Here is a 27,877-nt window from a genome sequence, read left to right as displayed (position 1 = left end):
TCCAACATTTTAGTTATGTAGAGGCTATTAGCGTACAACTGATTACAAAGCCACTTTATATCAGTATAATGGTTTTCCTTCCTCCTGAGATCATTTCTGATTTTTTACCAATTACTAAACAGGTCAGGCTTGTGTGATATTTTCTCAGTATGACTGTAAGACAATATATCACAGCCCGTGTCAATGTGGACCAGAGATACAATTTTAAATGTCAGGATAAGATTCTCAGAAGTACTAGTTTATACTAAATGGTTACAAAGATGAACAAGCTGCTTTTTAAAAATTTCTGAGGTACAAATCTTAATGAAATGAAAGCTATTACTGTGCTATTACTATAGATGTGCCCAAATAACAGCTACTTTAAGTTTATGTAGACATTCACTACTAAAACTGCCAGCAATAAGACCAGAAGATTAAAAGCTATAATTTATATTTACCTGTTTCCTTGTGCGGGTTTTCCCTGTGCGCAACTTTATGTATCTGGCTATCAACTCATTGCGGCCTAAAAAAAAGGAGGAAAAAAAAAAGAAAATCACTAAAAGCTATACAAATGATAGTTTACAGCTTTGAGGAAATCTTGCAATATATTGTCTTGTACAAATTCAAACTGCACAAAAAAATTCACTTGAAATATTATAAAGACGCTAGAGCTGGGATTTGATAATAGCATTGTAAATCAATATATCATCAGTATAGACATCTTCATTCTCACCAAACCAGGTTCAATTTTTGGTGGTGTTGGAATAAAATTTAAGAGGGACGAAGAGAATGCGGACTAGTAGACTTTACTACTGTGGTCGTGAGCGGGAGGTTACGATTATAATCTATCACTGATGTTGTAATCAATACGGTTGCACTATAGACTGGAAAAGATTGCATAAGCGTGTCTGTTATGCGAAGGTGTCTTTTTTTTTTTGACATTATTACTGGTTGGGGTGCTGTAAACCCGTTTGTACAGCATATGCATCAACTTACTACCTTTACATGGACAGGTTCAATGGCATGTTTGACTGCGATGCAGTTGATTTGTATCTTACCTGGTGCTTTTTTGAATAACATGTTTTAAATGTTTGTCTAAACAGCACAGATGGCAGTGGCAGCTCATTTATCTATTTATTAGTGTGATCAGATTTGTTTATCAAACAACACAATTAGGGGTAGGGATATAACCAAAACTTGACACTAGCCTTCATATTCATTGGTTCTTTGATTAGAAAAATTAATAAATGGTTCAATCATTTTAAATGTGTTAGTTTACTGTTTATTCAGCTACTTAATAACTTTTTAAGGACTTGCAGGGTTACTTCTCTTGCATAACAGCAAGAAAGGACAAACACAAAAACATGCTACTTTAATATTAATGTTTTTAGCATATCAGACATGTTAACATCTGAAGTAGAAGTGAAGACAACTGTATCAACTATAACCTATGAGAAGTTCCCAATAAGTTTAGAAATGATCAGTTTTAATGGAAAATTTTAAAACAATGAAACTAGCCTCACCAAATAGTCTAGCACTTCTGCTGATGAGGTCTCTCCCGTATCAAAGGTTTGGTGATTTTCAGAGTGAAGATTAGGTTTAAATGGCACATGCCAGCTGTACTGATCATACATTTGCCTTCCTACTCACTATGTCCTGCTTGAAAACACAGGTATCAATTATTTATATATTTTACTTGTCTGTACATGTACTTTTTTGGGGAAATTTTGTACTTATAAGTAGATGCTGAATAGTAATTTAGCTCTACCCAACCCTCCTAGGCTGTCAACTGACTCAAAATGTCATGTGTGCTTTTCTTTGAACAAACCCTATGATGCATGCGAGTTCAAAACATATAAATGGTACACATGGACTGGACAAAATATGTACTTCTGCTGTTTGTTTACACAGTCTAAGTAGCTATCAAGACTACATATTAGATAATTTTAGGAATTTTATAAAGTCTCAAAAAGAGGATGCCTGGTCTCCCATTAGCTAATCAGCTATCTATTATTTTTTGAAAAAGATATCAACAGACTAACTCTGATTCTATTGTGAAAACAATAAAACAAATTTACTCAGATCTGTTATTTTCACAGTTCAAGTAGTGACTTCAATATTATTTAAATTCTTACCTGAATTACCTGAAAAAATATACCTTCAAAGTTTCAAAATGAGTAGATGACAAAACAGCCCGCATCAACAAATGCCAATAATAAAAATGTGTGTGCAGTGATTTTATTTCTCATAAAGAGAATCTCAAAAAGAAAAATTAAAGAGCTTTTGAAATTAAATGAACATTTTATTATACTTATTGCAGGTTAAAGTAACAATTGAGTAAATGGAGTAGCTGTGGTGAAATAAAAGGGAGTTGTAAAACTGATGAAAGATACAAATGACTGACTTATGGTCAATTGTCATTGTGTAAACCTATCGATGGGCTCTCGCCTAAACATCTGATGAAATTACTTATTTAGTGAAGTCTAATGAGATTTTAAGACAATTGTTTTCTTCTTGTAAAATTCCACCTTCAATATGACTGGTTTAACACAAACAGACAAAATATACAGAATATTCCTCATGTTAAACTTAAAGTAGCTAATGAGACTAGGTTGTTTTCTTATGACTTTACATTGTAGTAAAAGTGTTTTTTGCCTGCACTCAAAAACGAGGCCACAAAACAAAATGATAGAACAGATGAAGGTTTACTTAGATATACTAAAACATATAATTTTGTTGCATCATTGATGCTTTGAGAAGTGTTGCCCTTATTGCCTAACATGTTTTGGGCATGGGCTAAGGCGAGGCATTAAGTTAACAGAAACTGAACCATTTTTACCGTAAGCCGTAACACTATTCATCTTAGAATGGAAAAACAATCCCAGAAGACATTTTCAAAGTATTTATCAGCCTCTTGCAGGTGAAAGGTCAAACCTTCAAATTAATTATTTTACATGATAATATTAACATATTCAGGATTAGAATTTATGATAAAAACATAGGCACAATTGTTAACCACCTAGATACAAAATTTACTGATGTGTCAACTTTTCAGTATAGAAAGTTATAACCAAAATGAGTCTGCTGAGACTCTCTTTGATTATTTTAAAAACAGAAGTTGTGTAGCTTAAATCTATGACTGTACTAAACGAGGAAGAACAGCTGCATGAAAAATGATTAAAGGACAGTTAAACAACAATATAAATCCAAAAATACTAATATCTCAACTCAAGAAATCTTTTCCACATTTAGCAAAACTAGCTCTAAAACAAATAAAAAACCTGTCTGAAGAATCACACAAATTAAATTACAACACTCTAAACAATGTGATGTTTGCTTCTTGCAAGGGACCGCATCCCAGCATGTTCAATTATTAAAAAGGTATAGACAATTTGACTCCATGAAAAAGATAATAATTAACCTATAAAATTGTGTCCTTAATCACTATGAATATTTAAAGGTTTTCTTTTATTAATGATGACTTTATAATACTGCACAGTTACCTTTTATTTGTTTCTAAAAACTATCTGGTACCTCCTTCATCATTCCAGCTGAAAAAAAAGTCTTGGGAAAACACTAGATATCTACTTTTTAGAGGGTATCATATTTTGACACAATGGTTGACAAAATACAGTGGCCTCACGGTTCCAGTTCCCTGGTTTTAAATTCTACACCTAGAATATTGTCCATGTGCAGTTTGCACTTTTTCCCTGTGTCCTGTGGCAACTTAAGTTTTACTCCCCCATTCCAAAAGACATTCATGTTAGGTTAACTGATGATTTCAAATTGAACCCTGTGTAAGTGTGTCCTTCAATGAACTGTCCAGAGCTGTTTCCTGCCATGGACCTGATGTTGCTGAACACAGGTACCAGCTTACTATGAGCTTCAACTGGATAAAGTGATGTGTTTTCAATAGCAGTCTGACAATATGGCAATTTAGTGGTACAATAACCACCATTACATTAAAAAAACATTTTATCTTACTGCAAATTGACTCAGATATTAAAAGAAGAAACACTACTGCTGTAAGAAGAGATTCATTTTACAAAGAATAACTTCCTCTCAAACGGACACAGAGTAGTATTTCTGATTACACCGTAAATACTGGGGAAATTTCTTAATTTATATATATCTATATATATGGTAAACAATTCTCAGCTTAACATATTTGTCTCAATATAATCTGTGAGCTTGGGCAAAAAATATGTGTGTGTAATGTCATGCAAGAGCTGCAAACCCAATCGTCAGCACTTCAACTACACGTAGAGCTAAGAAAAAAAAAAAGTAAAATCAAACAGAAATTAAACCCCTCTCTTGTTGTGAGAGAAACTAAAAGCCTCTGAACAAACCTAGAACAACCAAGTCTGTGTTAGGTTTGTTTGTTTTGCCGTCCTTGTATGTATTAATGAATTACTTACTATACTCTGCCATATGCCACCCGTTTCACTCCAGTTGTCCTGACGATTACGAAACCTGCTACCACGGCACTACATACATAAATAAGTATGAAAAAAAAATATTAAACAGGACTGTGATACTTTAGTAAGATGACGTGCAACAACTTTTCTATTTAAAAAAGGTCAGTGTAAAGTTAACAACTAGGTACATGTTATACCTTGCTAGCTGTAGGTCTGATTTTAATGTGTTGTATATCAAGAGCTATTAGTCATACAGTAGGTTGTTAGCCAAAGCTTTAATGGACCATGAAATTAAATTCAATCGATCAAGCTGATTCACATTTTGCTTAAAGCTAGAGATTATTTAGGATTGTAAGTATGTAATTATGTTGTAAACACTGAAATAACAACAAAGAAAAATGTAAATTTTTTGGGTGCAGCTTATATAGCAAGAGCTAGGCCAAGGAATGAAAAAGACAGACCATCAGAAAAAGCTATTGGCATATGACCAATCTACAGGAAATGTAATAATTTTGTTGATCTCAAATCAGTAAACATGTGAAAGTTTTCTCTTCTTGATTGACATAACTAGCACACTGTTAACTGTGGACCCATCCAGCAGAAACCCTTTCAATATAACAGCATATTCCTTACTGTAAGTGATACTACTTTGTATTTCATACAAATTAAAAAAGATAATATTGAATCAGAGAAGCCAACAACCACCACCACACATCTACTATAAATCAAGCATTACTATTAAAAAAAAAGTCACAATTCATTTTTATTTTGAAATAAAAATAAATTCAACTTAAACTACAAAGCAAATCAGATACCACAAACAATTCTGACAATAAATCAAAGCAGATACTTTCAGTGGACAAAAAAAAAAAACCACAAAAAACCCCCAAAACTTCCTTCAATCAAAGTGTGCACTTAAGAAGTTTTAATACATTTAACATTATACTACAAATGGCGGCTTAACCAGCTCTATGGAAAGCAAAATTTTTATTTAGACATATGTCCAGATTCATTTTAAGATTGGAAATGTGAATGATCTCCTCTTCAGCTCAAGATATCTGAAAAGAATTTCAAGATGTTTTAAAATAACTTCCTCTGCATTTTGAAATATCTAATTGGCTCTCAGGAAAACTTTCTTTGTTTTCAATAGCTGCTTGCTGTCACTTTAAAGATACCTTGAAATTAGTGCTGGGCGGTATACCGGTTCATACCGAAAACCGTTTTTTATTTTTTTTATGATATGGATTTTTCTTATACCGCAACACTGGTTTAAATTGCCTAAACGACGTTCGGAACGTGGTGCAGCGGGAAACTGTTCAAGTGGGGACCTTTTTCACTGCTACACCGCTAAACACAGATTTGTTGCACTAGGGCTCTTTTTCACTGCTACACCACCAAATAGTGGGCGGTAGCATAGGTATGCCGCACGGTGAAAATGGACAGAGAGCATTCCGAAACTGAACTAAAAGTAAAGTTGAACTGAAGAACTTTTGCCGAAAAAAAGGAGTCACGTCCGTCGCCTGGAGATACTTTAGTTTTAAAAGGTCAGATGTGTAAATACTGTTTCTATACTACTGGATAATACTGCAAGCCAAGTTGTACTTGTTTTTGTACTTGCTAGTGTATGTTTTGCTCATATTCATCCTGCGATGTGCTGGCGACTCGTTCAGAGATGGGCGCAACTCTGAATGAATGGCATAATTAAACATGTATAACGAAGATATTTTTAAAGTTCTGAACACTCCGTCGGCTAAGTTAATAACTAGTTTTAATTTCACAAAGACGTTTATCGTGTGGTGATTGGTAATGTGGAGAAAGAAAAAGGAAAGATAGGAACTGCCGTTTTGGTAGAGAGCAGGAATATCATGAAGTGAATGGATTCTGTGCGGTGATTGCTGCAGGCGCCTGCTCTTAGTGCGAAGGAAGTCAGTTTAAGAAGCGTAGTGATTAACGACTGGGTCGGGGAAACACTTAACACAAAGTATTTGATGTGCTGCATTAACTTATGACAGGGTTTGAGAAAATCTAGTAAATTAAACATTGATTTTAGGATGAAGTTTAGTTTACAACATTCTACTTTAATTATAAAATAAACTATGAGAATAAAGTGGAAATGTCGACTTTAATCTTGACATAAGCGTGAACATTAAAGTGGAAATGTCAAGAATAAAGTCAACATGTCGAATTTATTCTCGACATATAGTTTGTTTTTTTCTTCCGTGTCCATATTTTTTTTTCTTCACAGTGGCTCTAATGCGCTTCCATAGGGCTATACCACAAACAGCATTATAAATGCAAGTTGCAGTTTTTATTATTTATGTATATAGCTTAGCTTGAAGCAAAGTCCATATTAATGCAGTTTGCCTAAATGATGGTACAGTTGGTAAGATGTCATCACCAAGTTGCACTTGTTTTATTTAATTTAATTTGGTGAATACTGTGTAATGCACCTGGGCTTGAAGCCTTGAAGTAATGGTGCAACTATCAGTAATACTATTATGTATTTTATTGTTATTATTTATTTGTTTAAATATTATGCAGCTTAATGATGGTAAAATTGTTTAAAAAGTCACTTTAACATGTCAGTGGACAGAGATTGTTAACATTAACAGAAAGTGTAGTTGGTTTACAAAAAATATTTACTATTTATTCGTTTTCTAAGACGTGTTCAGTGCAATCCAACTTTTGACAAACACCTCTGGATATTTTACTAAGTCTAAATGCCTCTTTGGATGGTTGAAAATATGTTGTCAAAATCATAGTTTAAGCTTTTGCAAAATTTGTTCAATTAAAGGTTCTATATTTTGACTGCATCTGTTATGCAATGTGATTCCTTCTCTTTAGTGCCACCCCCTTGAAAACTATCACTTTATGGGGCCATGCAAACCTGGATTAATACTTGTGTGCACATTAAAATGTCTTTTTGTACGATGTACAATTCTCATAACAGTCTAATAGGTTATTCTTAGCCAGTCTACTGCAGTAATTGCAGTGGAAAATGTGGTTAACATCCACTCATGCATGGGGAAAAAATACTGTCTAATACCGTGAAACCGGCAGAATTTAGAAAAATACCGTGATATAGAATTTTGGTCATACCGCCCACCTCTACTTGAAATGTATTTTAACATATTTTGCAATCCACAAAAACTTATTTTAAGATATCTTAGAATGCATGGTTAAAATAATTTTAAAGGATTTAAAAACAAGGTTCTTGATCAATGAATAAGGGAGAGAGGGGAATCTTCAATGCAAATATACAGTTTTGTGGGAATGATGTCTTTTCAGATGATCTTCAGTTTGGGGTTTTCAGGTAGTAACAGTAAGACATTACCAAAAATGCACACATTTTGGCTATACGAATGGGTAATGGATATACGACACGACTTTACATGACATTTTTTTTTCTTTTATCTATGGCTGTTGTTCACTTTGCTTGCCACTGAACAGTTTTTTTGTGTTTTCTGTCCTCCCAGCCATTTGACCTTACCTTTTTCTTTGTTACTTACACTTTAATATTATTGCCTAATCTTGTTTTTCTTTTCTTGTAACTTTCTCTTTGACATCTTGTAAGCTACTTTGGGCTACATTGTTTTTTTATGAAAATGTGCTATATAAATAAATGTTGATTGTCCAGAACTGGTCACCACAGGGTTCCATTAAATAGGAATAAATAAGTAAATTTTCCATGGAAACATGAGATTAACATTCTTATGTGTTATATTGCTAATGTTATAGTCAAACTGTCTTTGAGGCAATGCTGGATTTTGTTGCTAATTTGCTAAATGTTTACTGATAATGGGCAATTTGACAATATGTATAATACTGAGCAGTCACGTCTCATATCTTTATAGTCTTATCTTTTCTTCCAGACAACGACGACACCGGTGACATTTAGGCAGATGTTAGATTTCAAGGTTTTAATTTGTTTCTGTTTATTTGAACACAAATTCACATCAGTAGCAGCCCTTCTAAATCTCAAGACTTTATACTGGTTACTTTATACAGATTCAGTAACATCACATGCAATTCCCTAGGTGAATATAAGTAATAACAGTTTACAAACAATGACAATTATAAGCCAACATTGTATGTTTACTGTATATTTCATACATGCATTTAATTTATACTTGGGTTAGGCAGACTATTATTTATTTGTTTGCGACTGAATAGTACAAAAACATAAGACATTGTTACACAGATACAAGAAAATAAGCAAGGACACAACAGTTGACAACTAGTGTTATCATAAGTACATATACTCAAGATTACCTTCAGTTTTAATAGCGCTTTGTAACTTTTCTCTTTTGTTATAATTAATCTACTGTGCATTGTTATGGCCAATAAACATATGCGTGTGGCGTTGGAATTGTCATAAAAATTTAAATTATTAAACATTTATGAAATCGTGAAATTGTTTCAAGTATTGCTTCAATTTACTGAGTAGGAAGAACGGTGAACGATATAAAGCATGAAGCTAGACAAAATTGAAAAATGTGTTGAAAATTGAAACCAATGACAGCAATGTTATTCTGTTTAATGCTAATGTTCTTCTGTAATGTAACTTTCTTTTTAAGTTCTGTTATGTTTTGTTAATGTATTGTGATGTGCAGGCAGCTTCTGATGCACTGTAAAGAAGCAGAAAGTCTAGAATGAATACTGTAAGTGATGGGACTGGCTGAAGGGCTTCTGTTCTGTAAGGGTCTGATACGCCTCTTAGGAGATGAATGACAGGAGAAGTTCGGAGAAAAAGGAAGGTGCAGTGTAAGGAAGTTTTGAGTAGGGAGTCAGGAGACAATAAGCAGGAGTGTTTCCTATATAGAGAAAAAAAGAATGTAAGTGGAAGGAGATAAACTGATTGGTAGGAAAAGCTTTCTTTTATTGTTTTGTAGATGTGCTCTGTAACCCAGATAATGGTGTATAAGACAGGGCACCATTTGTTATGTATCAAAGACTCCAAATAAAACAGAGAAAACTCCAGTACCTCTGAGCTGTACTTGCTTATTACGCTGGTTGTTACAATATTATATGAAGTAATTAATTCTGTTTAAACTATATTAGAATTTGTTAATATAGTTTTGTTTTGTAAATAAATACGACTATTCAATAAACTAATCTACTGTATATCATTTATCCGTCATAGCCACGGTCCCGACTCCTGATGAATAATTGAGATTTTACTGTACTTTTAACATTACACAAAAAAATAATTCAGGATTTAGCAACATCCCCACAAGTAACAAAATTCAAAATGCTCATTACTCTGAGAATAAAACAGTTCTTAAATATTTTGCCCTTTACCATTGGAAACTTAAATCTGCAGCTTGATGGCCAAAAGCTGAAATTTACAGATTATAGAGGATGGCTACTGTCTGACATAACTGAATCAGTCTTTTTGTAACCCGTTTCTAATACAGCTCAGCGAGAGAGGTCTGCTGCAAACCAATCATTTTATTGTTAGTTTTTACGATATTATTAAGATGGTTTATATTCTTACTTCTGAGGTTGCCGAATAAACAAATAAAAACAAATGTGGCAACAGATTCTATAAAAGACCACTAGCAAGTGTCATTCTGGTTTTGTCCACTTTAAAAAATTGAGTTTTCTAAGAAAGAAAAGCAGCATCTGCCCCTTCTTACAAATTTGTTTTGTGTTAAGATCAAATTTGTGGTCGAGTGTTTTAAAAAATAATAATATTTAGCATATAGGTTGATAAATATTTGGTACATCTTTATTTGTAAAATTAGTTTTATACATGTACAGTATAATGTTTTAAGAGTAAGGAAGCCGGACAAACCAGTTTTTTCTACCCCCAGGGCTTTGTTGATAATAATTGACCAGAGAGGGATAGTTTTATGACTCAAATGCATCCTTTCTTCATTTTTGCTGGAAGCAAGTATAAATATAGGCTTGAGGTGGGGGACCATACCTAAGCTGTTTCATTGGTGAATGACCCGGGAGATAGTTGTTTGTATGAGTGTCAGGACCTGTGGAGTGACAATAAAGAGAGAGGCTTGCAAAGGCATGTTCACACTCTGCCATTTTCCATCATGAGTAGAGCAGACCAAAATGATGATCTGAAAGCTGACAAGAAAGAAGTTTAGGTGACACCTGAAACTACACATCTAGCAATATTAGGTTGCATTAGTTTGGTTTATAAAGCCACATTCGGTTTGCTTGATATGGCACTAGTTACAATAAAACATCATCTATAATACATAATTAAATGTGAAACTATTTCTCCTGTCTGCCCTTTCACTCTGTGAAGTTGCCTGGGGTTATATATGTAACAGGGATGAGGCAGTACTGAACTACAGTACCTGACAGTATGGTAAGAGTATGGGATTTAAGACATTTTGTTAAGGTCTACAAAAAAAAAAAAAAAACAGGATAAAAAGGGATAACATAAAACAACACTACATATAGAATTACCTAGCTTATTCAATTTTCATTGCAAGCATACAGTAATGAGAAAAAATATGCAGCATAAAAGCAATTTATAGCGTAAATCAAAATGTTTGATCGATAGAAGTGTCTGATTATAGAAAGCATTTTTGCTTTAGCTGTAAAATTACTTTAAGTAAAAAAAATGAAGGTCTTTCAAGCAATAATTGTTTGTAGTAATAGGTGTAACTGTATTGTAAGTGTAAGAATAGGAAGAAACCAAACAGTACATATATAAAAAAAAACTTAAACTTGGGTGAGCCCACTAGTAGAATTCTTTAGAAAAATGTCAACTGTTTATCTACAGAAACAAAAAAGCTTCCACAAAATTTCAAACAAGAAAAATGCTAAAAATTACAAAGTAACAAAAAAACAAAACAAACAAAACAGAAAATCCAATTTCAATCCAAGACACCTAGCTTTGCGAAGAGACTGTCATAAAAATGATTGGCTGAGTGCCCATTCCTAGAAGAAAACATAATTGTAGGGATCTTATAGTTAAGAAGACAGAAATGTAGGGTTTACACAAGTGACACACTGTCTTGTAGAGCAGGCTGACTGGCCTGGATATGTTGATAAGCTCTTGGACAAAAGCTAAGGTTGAACTAGTTATTATGTATCTCAGAACACATAACACAAGTAATATTGCGTTACCAGTTCTGTAAAAACATTTTAAACAGCTAGACGGAAAAACAATGTGGAACCTGAAAAAGTGATACTTTTTGTAGCTATATTTGTGCCATTTGCTAGTTCTTTTAAGGCTGAGATGATGATAAGGTATAATGCACAGTTCCTATGTTGATAAATAATAGATGAACAAGGATAATGGGTTATTGGGAAGCACTTTTAAACAAATGGCATCTGGATCACCCTGAGTGGTGTGTATTTTAACTCGAGACACACTGATGTCTGTAAAGAAGGTATTTAGGTAGAGACTAATACCTATAAGGCAGTTAGCTTAACATTCACCTCATGTAAATTCAGAGAAGGTAAAGAACCAGCTATCCAATAAAAGAATATTAACAAAAGACAAGTGTTTTCACAGAAAGATAACATGGTTCAACAATATACAGGAGTTTTATAATGATGCAAGTATTTCATTATAAAGGACCATGTCAATATTATTCCAATTTATCATTTTCATCCTCCTCCTCCTCCACTCACTTATGCTGACAAGGGTTGCGATGGCAACAAGCCATGTTGGGCCACCCGGCCCATACTCTGTACCTAGGAACTTACTCCAGCTCCTTCTGGTGAATTCTTCTAGGCCAGCCAAGAATTATAATCCCTCCAGCCCATGGGTCTTTTCTTAGTGCACCATGCCTTATACACCAGAGGCATCCTGAATACAAGCCAAAGCCACCTCATCTGATCCCTCTTGATCTAGAGAAGCTGTAATTTTATTCCAAGGTTAAACTGCACTGCTATGCTCATCACCCTATCAAGGAGAGTAAGTCTCCTGGTCCTTCACTGGAGCCTCATTTTGGTCACTTGTACTTGCATTCTCATTTGGTCACTACTCAGCTCTCATGAGCAGATGTTAGGATATATAATCCTTTTTCACTGTCACTATCAGGTACAGTAGTACTCTAAATGCAATTACACCAACAGCAGAACACTGGACACTTGTCAAGGTGTATACAGCATCATGCTCTGACCCATGTTTTACATAAAACAACATCTATATTGATGTAAGGTTCATGGAGATTAAATTAAAAGATGGCAAAGTCCATCTAAGACCCATGAATGCACAATGATGCTTAACCTTTCAAAGTTGTGTAGCACTGATATGAAGCACCTTTATGCTCATTTGTTTGTCTCACTGAATTTCAGGTTTGCTACTTACCACTCCTGCGACCCTTTTCATTCTTGAAATTCCACAGAGCTGCAGTAACGTGTGGCAGCAGCTGCTACATAACTTTGCACACAAAGCTCTCACTATCCCTTCATCACTGTTTTAAGTAAAGCAGAGCTGCTCTCCACACCTGTTATAAGCCAAGCAAATGCTCCCAAATGAGCGGGAAACAACCAGCCAGCTGTAAATGTGGGTTCCACATAGATCTCATCTGTAAAATGTAATTGTGTTTTTTAAACACAAAAAATACAAAAAATAAACTGAAAAAAGAGGCCCTGTACTGAGAGAATTGAAACACAATGCTATATGATAATACAATCTGCATAAAACATGCATGAAAGCTACACTTGAGGAAGTTAATTTAGAACTTTTTCAAAGAGAAGGAAGGAAAAGGTGGATTCTAGCCATTGCTATATAATCAACACTTCAGTTCAGAGACCTTCAATGGGATTTTGAAGTCTCTTGATGGGGAGAATGTTGTACAGATGGTTTCACTAATGATGAAAAATGTTAAAATTAACTATCCAGAAAAACTATAACAACAACTGGATTTATTGACAAAAGGTGAAAGGAACAATTGGATGAAAGGTCCGTTTTTGTAGCTAAGATCACCCACAAGGTTAGAACTTCCCCTTCTTATATCCTCTCCCAAATCAAACAAACCAAGATTTCAATATACCTTCCTTGTCAAAATGTATGTAGCAATATGTATATGCATGTGGTCCTGCAGTGGCACCAATTATAACACAGGCTTTGAAGCAACAGTGAGGTTACAGTCAAGCAGCAAGGAATCAAAGTAGACTGGATGTGTATTTAGTGAGAATGGGATGTTATAATGCGTTTTATGGGCAAAAAGAAAAGGAGTGCCCAAACCTGCTTAGATTTAGGTCCCAATATGGAAAGTACAATAAATAATGTTTATCACAAGTAACAGTTTATGATGTGAGTGAGCTCTTCCTGCTTTAACCATTATAAGCATTAATGTTGTTGCTTGCAGCTTGGCTGTCTTTTCTGCTTACAAGCACATTGGTAGGCTGGTAGTGTAATCTTTTAGTTTTTGTAAAAGAAAATTATACAATTAATTGTTGTACTCTTACACTTTTCTCTTTCCTTGATTCTGCCAGAGCTGCAATGGGTTGCATCTCTCTAACTGTAAGCGTCCAGGAGCCCCCGCGAGTTCTTTTTGTAAAGTATTAGTACTTTAATTTCTTTGAACAGAACAATATCAATGTACACTTTCATATTCTATTTAATGTGACTGCAATCAAGATTTCCACATTCTTTTCTAGGTACTAAGATTGCTGTGGTTTTAAAGCCTTTACGTAGCATGTATCAGTGTAATTTCATTTCAGAGTATGCTCTGCAGTATGCAGCATTCCTCAACAAAAAAAGAGAATCAAGAGCTCTTCCCAAAAATGTAATTTCACTTCTTTTTTCAAAAATTTTGAGGGAATCTGTTTTATCATCCTCTTTAATCGAAACTTTAGAACACTAAAGAGGAGAAGGAAATTATCTTACTAAACTAAAAGGCTTTGCTCATGTTTTGCCAATTGGTGCCCCTTTATTTGCGGTTCTCTGACTTTTGTGTATTTACTTTTAATGAGTGTGTTTGTTCAAATATTAAATAAGCATATCTGGCTTTGGGAATTGGGTTTTTCTTCTCCTGAAAGTATAGAAAAGATAAATATTTATAAGTGCAGCTCTCCCTATTACAGATCACTCACAGTTTAAATTCCTTTTAACTTTAGGAATGCCTTTTACAAAACTGAAATAAGTCTGAAGGGCTAAAAAACAAACATCCAGAGAGACACAACAGCATATACCAAGTAGCTTTACAGCCCCCTCTGAGTTTGTCATGTGAGAGTGCATAGCTAGAATAAAAATATGAAAAGGGTATTCTAACAGCAAACAGAAGAACACATACTATAAATATCGGAAACCAAACCTCCCAATGTTTAGGCATCAAACAACTACATTATATAAGCAAAAGCATGGAATAATCAGATGAGCTTCCCTAGCAGACTGTTTGCTAGCAGACATTACAAAGACACAAAGTTGTTCATTACACCTTCCAGTGCTCAGCAGAATATGAAAAAATATTCTAAAAACTAAATCTGACATCAGGCTAAACTTACACAAATGGGCAGCTATTGTTGGGTGTTTTTGTAAACAAATAGCACCAATATTTTATGAAAGGTGCCTGAAGACTGTTGGACTGCGGAGGTGGCCTGTTATTTAACAAAGGGAGAAGGGAGTGTATCCCATTTAATAGCTATGGAACAAATCGACCAACACTTTGTACTTGCACAGACTTTTGAGGGGAAATGGGAGTTTGTCAACACAGTCTGCTCATAATTGTAGTCTATGCTGTTGGGTTGCCAAGAGTCACCTAAGAGTCAATATATAATTACAAACATATTTAAGTTTTCCTTTATTTGGGGATGAGTATGTGACATACTTAGTTCAATACAGTAACTCAAGCTTTACTGTATAAAATGTTTTGCCATTTATTGGTATCTGCATACAAAATGCACTATAGTTTGAAACACTGCAGAATTTTCACATTATGGCAAAAGATAACGAACCAAGAATGTTATGAATTAACACTTGTTCCATTAAATTATTTTTAACAATCATTCTTATTGATTAAATTATTTAATTTCATCCCCAGAAGCAAGGAATAGATGCCTTCTTTAAAAAGGAAAATGGTAAATATGGCAATGTTTCAAGTGAAGTGGTGACAAAAAGTACAATACAGATAAATCTCACTTTCCGAGCTCCTGAATTTACGAATTATTTACAAGAATTTTTTGCGGCAAAACTAAAAATTTAATTTTTCATAATTTTTAAAACACTTGCACACAAGTGGCCCAAAACTGCTATCTGAACGAGTAGCGAAGTCTCTCAGCTGAGCTAAAGGCTAAATTACATTGGTGAGAGGTGGCAATTCCCACGACTCCCTCACCTTGCCACCCTCACATGGTACACCATGGCCGCACTTGCTTCAGTTCAATGTTCTGCGCGCCATTTCACTATCAGAAAGAAAACATTAAAAACTATTTTTGACTGCTTTCCATCGTTGTTCATTTGTCTTTTCTTTTGAAATTTTTACACCATTTTTTCAACATACCAAAACGACATAAAGATACACTGACAGAGACTTCAAACAAGAAACAACGAAGAGCCATAACTTTGGAGCAAAAGTATAAAATAAATAAAATAAAACAATTATAATATCAAGCCAGAAATACTGTTAAAAACATTTGTGATAGATATTCTTTGAGCTTTTCAACCGTCTGTACAATTTTAAAAGAGAAACAAAAACAATTGACTGGAGTTAAGAATGCACACTCCATGCAATCTACATGGCTACGAACAAAAGAGGATAGCATAATTCCCCAAATGGAGAAGATTTTAACAACATGGGTCAGTGATCAGACACAAAGATCAAGCGTGCCTGTTATCCATGCCACGATTTGCACATAAATACTGTCCATTTTTACAATGCTCAAGGTCAAAAAGACAAATGCAAAGAAACTTTTGCTGCAAGCTGTGAATGGCTTAAGCGCTATACGAAGGGAGAAGGGTGGCATAATGTTAACATGTTGTGCTACAAGGTGAAGCAGACAGTGCTGATAATGAAGCAGAAAAATCTTTTCCACAAAAATTAAAACTGATAATTGAATTAGAAATTACATGCCCTCTCAAATCTTCAATGTGGGTGAGACAGGATTAGTTTGGAAAAAAATGCCATTAAGGAACAATATTGCAAGAGAAGAATCATCGATGTCTGGATTTAAAGCTGCAAAAAATGTAATGCTTGGTGGCAAGTGGCGACTGCAAATTCAAGCCACTGGTCACTTATAGGTCAGAAAACCCAAAAGTACAAAAAAAAAAAAAAAAAAAAACTTTCCAAAACAAATCTTCCAGTCATATGGAAATCAAATAAAAAGGCTTGGGCCACCGCCTCACTTTTTGAAGATTGATTTTCCTCATCAATTCATCCCTGAGGTAAAACAATATTGCGAGAGAAAAAAAAATTCCCTTTCATGTCTGTTCAATTTTGGATAATGCTCCTGGGCACCCACTTGCTCTGCAAAACCACCATCCAAATGTTCAGCCTATGGACCAAGGTGTTCTTCTAACTTTTAAAGCATATTAATTGCACAAAACGTTTATAACTCTCTTTAAAGCCATGGATACATAAGGAGGTCCTACTCTTAAGGAATTTTGTAAAAACTTTAATGTTTTAAATGCAATCAACATAATGAAGCAAGCTTGGAGCAGAATTTCAGAGAAAAATATTAGCAGTGCTTGCCAAAAACTTTGCCCCTGCTTAATTGCCAATTTTAAAAGATTTGAAGAACCTGAGGATATCATACAGCATGAAAATGAAGAAATTGTCCAAATTGCTGAAGAGTTAAGTGCTGAAGCTTCTACACGCGACATAACAGATCTGATTGAAGCACACTATGACCAGCTAACTAATGAAGAGTTAGCTTGTGAAAATTTAAAGCAAGAGGAAGAAGAAGAAATTCCCACACCTAACTTTATGCCCAAAGGACTCGAAGAGGCCTTTGAACACATTGAGAAAGGCATTAAAATTTTTGCCTCACAAGATCCAAATGATTAGCGAAACAGAAAAGTAACAGCAAATTTGAAAAATTCTTTTGCTTGTTATTGTCAAATTTACAAAGAAAAAAAAAAAGGAGTGTTGCATATAGACAACTCTGAAAGCATTCCTGAAGAAATAAAACACCCCATCTGCTGAAAATCAAAGTGACCAAAAATTAAATGGTACAAGTTTAGCAAAGGAGTGTTTGTTTTCCTCCACAATTATTTTTTTGTTTAAATGTGCATTTAGTTTTGATGAACTGTTTATTCTATGTTTGTGTTTCCTTTGTTTATTAGGCAAAAAGTTATGAGACAATATATTGGCTGGGATCAATGTCATCATTTTTATAACATTTCTTGGCAAAAATACCTCCTTGCTTTATAAGTTCTCAATTAACTAATGATAATTTGGAATGAAATAGCTTGTAAAGTCAAGAACTACCTGTATACAGTATTCTGTCAATATACAAAAGCAGTACATCTACAATGTAACATACAAAACAATTAGCAAAGTCTATTTTCATTACTGTAGCATCTTCTACCCAGAACTTTAAAGATTAGGCTTCAATTTCGTTGTTCCTTTGTAAAAGTGACAATGACAATAAAGATCAATCTAAATTTCCAGCTTCTTTGTTGCACATAAACCTGCTATTTTTACATTTCACATGACATTTTACTTTGAACCTGCTATTTTCTTTTCTGATAATCTGCCCTGCTGGCTTGGCCTGTCTATTCTTCAGAACAGGTGTTATCCCTTTTTTAAGCATGTTGTGAACTTAGAAAATGTTTCAATATCAAAAAATACTCACTGGGACCTTATCTCCAAAAGGTAAAGACAACTGAAAGTAGAAACTACAAAACCATTCCAATCAACATAAGATAAACAGCAGAAGCAGTAGACCATTGACAGTAAAAGCATACATATGCTGTTAAGACAAGCTAATCAAACCTTGTTCAATAATTAAGAAAGCGCCAGTATCTTTTTAGATCTACCAGACATGTACTGTATGCCAATGAAATAAAGAAGTTGTAATAATGTCAGATTTTCTTGAATTTAACAAAAATGTTTGGCTTGTTTTACATAAAGTCTGTGCTGCTGATTTGAAGTATAGACCTGTGTAATGACAGGCACGGGCTTGCCTCACCTGTGACCTGTCAAACAAGAATGACTTTTATTTCCTATACATGTTCTAGATGCATGTCACATTAACCAAGATGAAATTATAAGCATCAGGCGAATGAGTAAGTCAGGTATAAATTCAGAAAGCAATTTGACAGGCACATGTAGGTAACAAAAGAGCAGAAACTTTTTTCATAGGTTATGAGCACAGGTTCCACATGATGGAAAAGAAACACAAAGGTGAAGTTTGCTTCTGCAGGGTGGCAAATGGAGTAAAAGGCATTCAAGTTACTGCTACTCGATTCAGTTATAGATAGGTATTAAAAGTGAACCTAAACACAAGAAACTGCACATAAACATGAACTGCACAGTTAGCAAACTGATCCTGCTACTGTGCTATACACATCCTCTTCCAGTATGACTTTGCTGGCCATTACTTGGACACTCCCCATCAGTTAGAACAAGAAGATATTTTTCACTCTACTACTAGGGCTAAACATTTTAATTTGCACAGGTGATAAGGTTTTTGTTTCTCAAGGGAAACGGCAATACTTCACCCACAATGTTGATGACTTGCAGTCTGACATGGCTACCATTTGCCCTATTCTGAAACCACTATAGACCATCACTAAGATCAACTATACCAACTATTAAATGTGAAACATCATTGGGTTTTTCTCCAGTGTTTTCATGATTAAATCAACTTTTTGGCGAGGCTGGTTTTTACTGGGCTTTTAAGGCCATGTGATCAATTCATTACTGAAAAATGTTTTTCCTTAGGTTGTTTGAAAATAGGCAAGAATTTCTTGTCATTCATTTGATCAAATAGGGAAAGGTAATTTTATACAGTATATGTGCAAGTTCAGGTACCTGTCCACTTGAGTACTGGGGCAATCACTGTCCCACATCCTTACATGGAATAGTCAGCAGTTATTAATGGATACTATAGAATGCAAATTTACAATAAATGAATTTTTATAGTTTTCATAATATTTTTTATTAAGTATTAAATATAATTTGCCCAGTATGTCACAAAACAAAAAGTAATATCTTCAGAAACTGAAGTAAGATAATAAAGTGGGTAATGCCAAATAGAATTATTTAATTACTGGCAATAAAAGGAGCAGGTGTTTGGTTATCTGTAAACAGCAGGAGCATCTCTTCTGCTAAAATCCAATGGCCTGAGGCAACTCTGATTGAGGCATGAGGTTGTGTGAACATGCAGGTACTGAAGGAGGCAGATGAGAATGTGTAGAACTGTATAAGGGCTATGGAATATCAGGACAGTGGCAGTAGCGTTGGAAGGCAGCTGGGAAAGGAAAAGGCAGATTGGACCACGTCTAATTTGTTTTTTATATATACACACTGTATATATACATATATAGACATATATACACACACACACAGAGCATTATGAACCGATTTATATTTGACCGAGTTGAGGTCATTCATACTTATGGCCAAGACCCTTAGGAAAACAATTGGGTAATTATTGCTAAAACCAGCTGCTACAGGCCACAAAGGCTGTACGTCTTTTATTTATCACGTACTTGTGGTAGCATTGCCAGCCACAGCAGTAAGAGAAGCGGTGCTACAGCTACAGAGGCAGCACTATTTTGGCTGTCTTCCAGCCTGTACCAATGCTGCAACCAACAAAATCCCACAAACTAGCAATAAGTAAAAGGAAAAAAAAATCATTGTCCTCAAAGAGCTGCAACATTTGAAGTTGCACTTCATGCAGCTGGTACATCTGTTTTTTCCCAATCTGTGCAGATGGTTCACTCTTTTCTTCCTTCAAGAAGACTGAAACATTTATTACTATTTACAAGGCGTTTCTTTGATATTATAATTTCACAGGGTCTCATATGTTTTCTAACTCTAAGGTTGGTTTGATTGGCACTGCTCCATGTACCTAATTCTTACGCATTCAGCATGCACCTCCTTCCCTTAAAGGGCCAGGCATGCAGCCATGGAGACTCTAAAATTGGTTTGTGCTTCTCTGTACTGGCAGTTAAAGTAAGGCATACCTGTGACTTGCACCAGACCCACACAGCCATCAAGTCAAGATTTGAAGAACCCCAACGTCTTTCTCTTCATCACATTACCTGGTCCTTTATTCATTGTGTGTATAGTTTTAACAGCATTTCTAATATTTGTGCAAAGTTTGCCCTTAACAAGTCTTCAACCATGTTCCTGTGTCCTGGTTGAAGGATTTATTTTAAAATAACAGCTGGGGTCCACTGAACTATTAATAATTTCAAACACTTTCATCATGTCATCTGAAAAGGTTCAACTCTTTCACTCTCTCCTCATAGCTCACACCTCTTAGTTGTGGAATCAATCTAGTTGGACTTTTCTAAATTTTCTCCAGCAAATAATTTTACAATGAGTGTGCAATCAAAAGAATTAATACTCGATAGCTGTCTTGGCTTGAAGAACTGATGTATTTGGTAAGAGTTTAAGCTTTTCCTCCATGTCACATACCTTCTATTGTAAAGCGCTAGTGCAGGCAAGATATTTCTTTATACTGTATTTATAGAAAGTGCTTTAACTTTAGTACACAATTTTGCATGACAAATGCATATATACCAAGATTGAGAAGAAATAACTTGAAAATACCAAACTAATATTTTAAGACTGCTGTAAATAGTTTAAAAAAAAAAAAAAAAACACACACACACAATGAACACTGAATTTGGTATTCTAAACATGTTTAAGCAAACACGACAGGTACCAAAATCTTTCACTTTTTAATGACACAGGAAAAAAAAATGATTTCGCATGAATTAGAATGGGCGGCACGGTGGCGCAGTGGGTAGCGCTGCTGCCTCGCAGTTGGGAGACCTGGGGACCTGGGTTCGCTTCCCGGGTCCTCCCTGCGTGGAGTTTGCATGTTCTCCCCGTGTCTGCGTGGGTTTCCTCCGGGCGCTCCGGTTTCCTCCCACAGTCCAAAGACATGCAGGTTAGGTGGATTGGCGATTCTAAATTGGCCCTAGTGTGTGCTTGGTGTGTGGGTGTGTTTGTGTGTGTCCTGCGGTGGGTTGGCACCCTGCCCAGGATTGGTTCCCTGCCTTGTGCCCTGTGTTGGCTGGGATTGGCTCCAGCAGACCCCCGTGACCCTGTGTTCGGATTCAGCGGGTTGGAAAATGGATGGATGGATGGATGAATTAGAATTTTATTTAGTTTTTCATACCAGGCAGTTAGCAGAATTGTTATCGCATAAGAAACCCATGAAAAACAGGGTAGAAGATATGAAGAGTAAATATGAGATAAACCAAAATCTACCATCTCATCTGACTGCGTGAAAAGGTTATTTCAGACCACTTTGAAGTTCACTAATTTAATTTCAGTTCACTAAATTATCAGAAATGTTATCTCAGAATTAAAGCCTTGGGTCGAATAATGTGACAGGTAAATGAAGATATACATCTAGTTATCCACTGTTGCCTTACTTCAAGCAGAAAACATTTAAATTACAGTCCTTAAAAGTTATTTTAAACTTGTGTTTTGCCAGTACAGATTCCAAGTATATCTGTGTGTGTGTGTGTGTGTGTGTGTGTGTGTGCATATATATACAGTATATATATAATCTCTGTAAAGGCAGGTAAATTTTATAAGGACAGAGATCTGTGCATCATGTCTGTCATATTTTGGTTCCGTTATGATAGCTACTACAGCAAAATGTGATAGAGAAGCAAAAAAATGCCAGAATGCATGCAAAGCAAAACAACTTGCAAACATGCTTTCTCAGTGTATACTGTACGTAAATGGAATGCAACTGAATTACTGGCAAGTCATTTAACTAATCATTGGTATTTTCTTCAAACATAAAATAAAAAATTGAAAAGATCCCTTTAGGTAGTGTATACTTTAAAGAACCTGCCTGGGTGCGTGACAAAATCATACCCAATTCTGACATAGTCAAAAACTTCCATAGTCACAGGAACTTACTCTAAATGATCTGCCCATAAAACATCTGTATGTTGTATTCCTCTAGGACAAAGCCTAAAAAACAAAAATAATAAGGAACAACTTAAATACATTTATGTTAGGTAGAATGTCCAATGGGGATTGGGAAGTCTTTTGGCATTGGAACCTCTGGAGATTTTGTTTCTTAATCCACCTTATCCTGAGCTTTTTTTGTTTTTTATGTCCTCCCCAACCTAATGTTTGGAAAACATCTTGCATCACCCCCGTCCCAAAGATATCACATCCTAGTGAGCTGAATGACTTCCGGCCTGTCGCTTTGACGTCACATGTGATGAAGACCATGGAGCGGCTGCTGCTTCACCACCTAAGGCTACAGGTCTGCCACGCCCTCGACCCTCTGCAGTTCGCATACCAGGAGAAGGTGGGAGCGGAGGATGCCATCATCTACATGCTACACCAATCCCTCTCCCACTTGGACAGAGGCAGTGGTGCTGTAAGAATTATGTTTCTAGACTTCTCCAGCGCCTTCAACACCATCCAACTTATGCTCCTTAGGGACAAGCTGACAGAGATGGGAGTAGAGTCATACCTTGTGGCATGGATCGTGGACTATCTTACAGACAGACCTCAGTATGTGCATCTCGGGAACTGCAGGTCTGACATTGTGGTCAGCAACACAGGAGCGCCGCAGGGGACTGTACTTTCTCCGGTCCTGTTCAGCCTATATACATCGGACTTCCAATACAACTCGGAGTCCTGCCCATGCAAAAGTTCGCTGATGACACTGCTATCATGGGCTGCATCAGGAATGGGCAGGAAGAGTAGTATAAGAACTTAATCAAGGACTTTGTTAAATGGTGTGACTCAAACCATCTACAACTGAACACCAGCAAAACCAAGGAGCTGGTGGTGGATTTTAGGAGGACCAGGCCGCCCATGGACCCCGTGATCATCAGAGGTGACTGTGTGCAGAGGGTGCAAACTTATAAATACCTGGGAGTGCAGATGGATGACAAATTGGACTGGACTGCCAATACTGATGCTCTGTGTAAGAAAGGACAGAGCCGACTATACTTCCTTAGAAGGCTGGCGTCCTTCAACATTTGCAATAAGATGCTGCAGATGTTCTATCAGACGGTTGTGGCAAGTGCCCTCTTCTACGCAGTGGTGTGCTGGGAAGCAGCATAAAGAAGAGGGATGCCTCACGTCTGGACAAACTGGTGAGGAAGGCAGGCTCTATTGTAGGCATGGAGCTGGACAGTTTGACATCCGTGGCAGAGCGACGGGCGCTGAGGAGGCTCCTGTCAATAATGGAGAAGCCACTGCATCCACTAAACAGTGTCACCTCCAGACAGAGGAGCAGCTTCAGCGACAGACTGCTGTCACTTTCCTGCTCCACTGACAGACTGAAGAGATCATTCCTCCCCCAAACTATGCAACTCTTCAATTCCACTCGGGGGGTAAACATTAAAATGATACAAAGTTATTGTCTGTCTGTATACCTGCATTTTTATCGGCATTGATATCACTTTTTAATTTAATATTGTTCTTTATCAGTATGCTGCTGCTGGAGTATGTGAATTTCCCCTTGGGATTAATAAAGTATCTATCTATCTAATATTTATCTCAACCATTCAAATATCTTCACACCACAAGACATTAAACAGCCTCATACAATAGTAATTCAATTGATCGTATACTGGAAGACCTGTATGGTGTATTATTTAAAATGGATGACCTCTTTTTGATCACTGGCAGGTAGGTGAGGGCTTATTGCCCACATTTTCTTCAGTTCTGAGATACTGGCAGGTAACAAAACAGCCATTTGTAATATTTGAATGGAAGAAGTAATGATTTATTTATTGATTTTCAACCTATTTAGAGCATCAGCAAAATATGGCGAACATAGCTCCATGTACATACAATCACACTTTCCCAATAATAATAAATTTATTTGTAAACGCCTTTCTAAACACTCAAGGACACCGAGCAATAGATAAAACACTGATTATTAACAAAACTAAAATACAAAAATTAAAATCAGACAGAGCAATTGTAATCAAAGAGAAAAAGCAGTCTTTTTAAACAAATGAGTTTTAAGTTTAGATTTGAAAAGTGAAAATGATTCAGTATTTCTAAGCTCAGATGGTAGTGAGTTCCAGAGCTGGGGAGCAGAGCAACTGAATGCTCTGCTCCCCATAGTGGTAAGACGGACAAAGGGGACAGTCAAGTGGATGGAGGAAGAGGATCTAAGGGAACGGGAGGGAATGGCAACATGGAGGAGGTCGGACAGATATGGAGGGGCAAGGTTGTGGATAGCCTTAAATGTTAACAGAAGAATTTTGAATTGAATATGGAATTTAACTGGAAGGCAATGAAGCTGCTGCAAGACGGGAATGATATGGTGAATAGAGGGGGTTCTAGTAATGATGCATGCAGCAGAATTCTGGACTAGTTAAAGCTTACAAAGAGATTTGTGAGAAAGACCAAAGAAAAGGGAATTAAAATAATCCAGATGGGAAGTGACAAGGCTGTGAACCAGGATAGCAGTGGTGTGGGGACTGAGGAAGGGGCGAATACGATTAATGTTACGCAAGTGGAAATATGCAGACCGAGAGATGTTATTGATGTGGGACTGAAAGAATAAAATATTATCAAGAATGACACCCAGACTCTTAACCTGTTGGGAAGGGGAGACAAAGGAATTATCAATAACAAATGAAAAATTATCAGTTTTGGATAATGTTGATTTTGTATCAGTGAGGAGAACCTCAGTTTTGTCACTATAGGGGGCTATACTAAAAGTATGTGTGGGAAGTTTGGCTGTATTAGGAAAAAAAGTTAAAAATCTGCATTCAACAGTTGCTAGAATTCACGTTCTCCACCATTCATCAATTTAATGAGCACATTTAATTGTGAACTATTATAAAAAGGTTTTTAAGTGAAGTGAGCAATTTAGTCATGTAGATTATATGACTTATCTACAGTCCCTCAAGGAGCAAGCTGTGCCATTTTATCTAGGCAAATTCTATTTTTTTTAATCCACTCCTTTTGCTTCTTTTATCAAATGTGGTAAAAGGATAAATAACCAAATTCATTCCAAGCATTGTAGCCTGAATGACAAAGTATGACTTCAACTAGCCTTCTTTTACTTTGAGCCTTGCCAGAAAATTATATTTTATTAAAGGCTGTCAGGAAAAGCAGGTCCTCCTGTACCACTTGTGGCTGTGCTAATTGTTAAAACACACAAGACTTCTGCCAAGTTGGCAGTTCAAGGTCTGCCAAATACCAATAATACAGATATAGAATTCTACTGTGGGAATAAATGTTTCTGTCAATATCTAGAACATTTAAGTACATTCTTCACCCTCTAGAAGATCGTATTCAACTAATAAAAAAAAAAAAAAAAAATCACAAAAAAAAAAAATCATATAATGTATATGGTGAACTCTACTGAATGCAACATAATATACATTAATGGGCCACTGCAGATGTCCATTATTAAGAAAGGGAAAGGCTATCAGGAAGACATTGTACTTCTCTGACATTTTCAAAAATTTGTTTTCATCACAGCTATACTTTTACAATAGACTTATCACTTTGAACTGTAAAAGGGCTGGCAAAAAAAAAAAACCCCAAAAAAACGTAATACCATTAAGGACTGTGGTGTTAAGTGACTCCAAGGAATGTTCATTCAACTGCAACTTATTCAGAAAGACACGAAAACCCCTCATGTATGACAACTGCTCACTTTAAACACTAAGCAAAAGGTAGGAGGAATATGCTTACCAAAAGGTTGATTATGTATAATTGGAGCATATTTATAGTTTTTACTAACTCTACTAATTCCTGCAATCACACTTCTTGCAATAATTAAAAAAGGGAAATGTACTGCTATAGAGCAGTGTGGCAATCTGTCAATTTTGTTTCACCCTGTTCTGTGAAGCTAAGCAACATGTAAGCAAGTTGCAATAATAAGCGATTAGGGATGGGAACAAATGCTTCAGAAGTCCGAAAGTGCATACTAAAAAGTGTACCCAAGTATTCTGTGGTGAAAGCAGAGTTATATTAGAATATTTGTACATTGAAATTGAACCTCCTATTAATACGTGCCAGACGACCATGTTGCTGAATACAGAATGTTACACAAAGCACACTACATTTTTAATTTGGCAAATCACAATTCAGTAAAATTTGAGCAAGGTTATATGTACTTATTTTTCTGATTTGTTAGGAAGTCAGGAGGACAGTAGTACATTTTAACTTCTCAAACCAGCTGCACCACAATCAGATGCACATTAGCTTTGTAAGTGGAGACAATGAACTCAAAGAATCATGAATTATGGAGACACTTTGAACAGCTTGACCAAAGCACTGTTTAGTACAGGCTGTGCCAACTAAAAAACTTTGATATTATAATGTGACAAGCACAGTACACCACCTTACATTTAGACATAAAATGTCAATAGATGCTGATATGTCTAAACCTACGACTAGCCAAAGCAGCATTACTTCATTCACTAATATTAAACAAAAGTGTGACACTACTAGAGTAGAAAGAATTATGTAGCTAGTAGCTCAAATGGTTGCTAATGAAATTCTATCACTTAGCTTTTTAGACAGGTTTGGCTTTAAGAAACTCATGCATCACACTGAACCCCAATACTGTGTATCATGCCAAAGACTATAACTGCCGGAATAGATGAGCTTTATGAAAAGAGCACATCCTACCTTAAAGCTAGACTTTCAAAAACAGAAAGCGTTGCTATCAACACTAACACATGGACCTCTCTAACCACTGATTCTTAAGTTACAATAATATAGTCACTTTATCGATGACGAATGGTCCATTCAGAATGCAGTAATAGAAACATACAGCTCTGAAGAAAGACACACAGCAGAGAACACTGCTAATTACCTGACAGAGGCATGAGAAAAACATTTGTCAACATCTGAGAATATGGTAGCTTGTGTTTATGGTAATGTGAGCAACATGGTTTGAGCAAACCAAGGTCTGTGAGAGTTGGTACCAATGCTTTGCCTTTACACTTCAGCTTATTATTAATGATGGCTTCAAATTTGCTAGTGTGAACAGTGTGGCAGTTGCCTTCACCACAGCGCAACAGCCACACTTAAAGACAAACAAGAACAACAAATTTACTTATTCAGTATCATCATATGCACCAGAACTCTATTTTGGTGTCTGCTTGGACAGATATGGGCTGTGTCAGCTGTTACTTCAAATGAGAATGTTACCATCAGATGCGAGAACTCTAGAACCCTAACACTGAGGTCATTATGCTTTGCATTATAATTTAAATCATTTAAAGAGAACGAGAGTTGCAGCAATGCATTTGTTTTGGGACACCTGGGGATCACTTCTACCTAAAGGTAGGGTCAGGTTTACTGCACATCTCAAAACAAGTGAACATGCACTGAAGGCATGTCACATTAACATACTGCAGGCGCTAAGATCTCATCACTCTTCAGTCAGTGCAATGGTAAATAGAAGTGAGT

At 35.9% G+C, this 27,877-nt stretch overlaps 1 protein-coding gene across 7 annotated transcripts in view; it reads right to left on the bottom strand.

Moving 5' to 3' along the window:
- tead3a (TEA domain family member 3 a) overlaps positions 1-27,877 on the bottom strand; it is a 176,058-nt gene that overhangs the window by 43,221 nt on the left and 104,960 nt on the right. For all 7 annotated transcript variants that reach the window (XM_051924585.1, XM_051924590.1, XM_051924588.1 and 4 more), the window contains exon 3: positions 438-502. In XM_051924585.1, the coding sequence (XP_051780545.1) occupies positions 438-502 (65 nt within the window). The remainder of the gene's footprint in view (positions 1-437; positions 503-27,877) is intronic.

This window comes from Erpetoichthys calabaricus, chromosome 3, assembly GCF_900747795.2.
Source record: "Erpetoichthys calabaricus chromosome 3, fErpCal1.3, whole genome shotgun sequence".
In the NCBI taxonomy this organism is placed as follows: Eukaryota; Metazoa; Chordata; class Cladistia; order Polypteriformes; family Polypteridae; genus Erpetoichthys; species Erpetoichthys calabaricus.
This window is presented reverse-complemented; position numbering and strand designations above follow the sequence as displayed.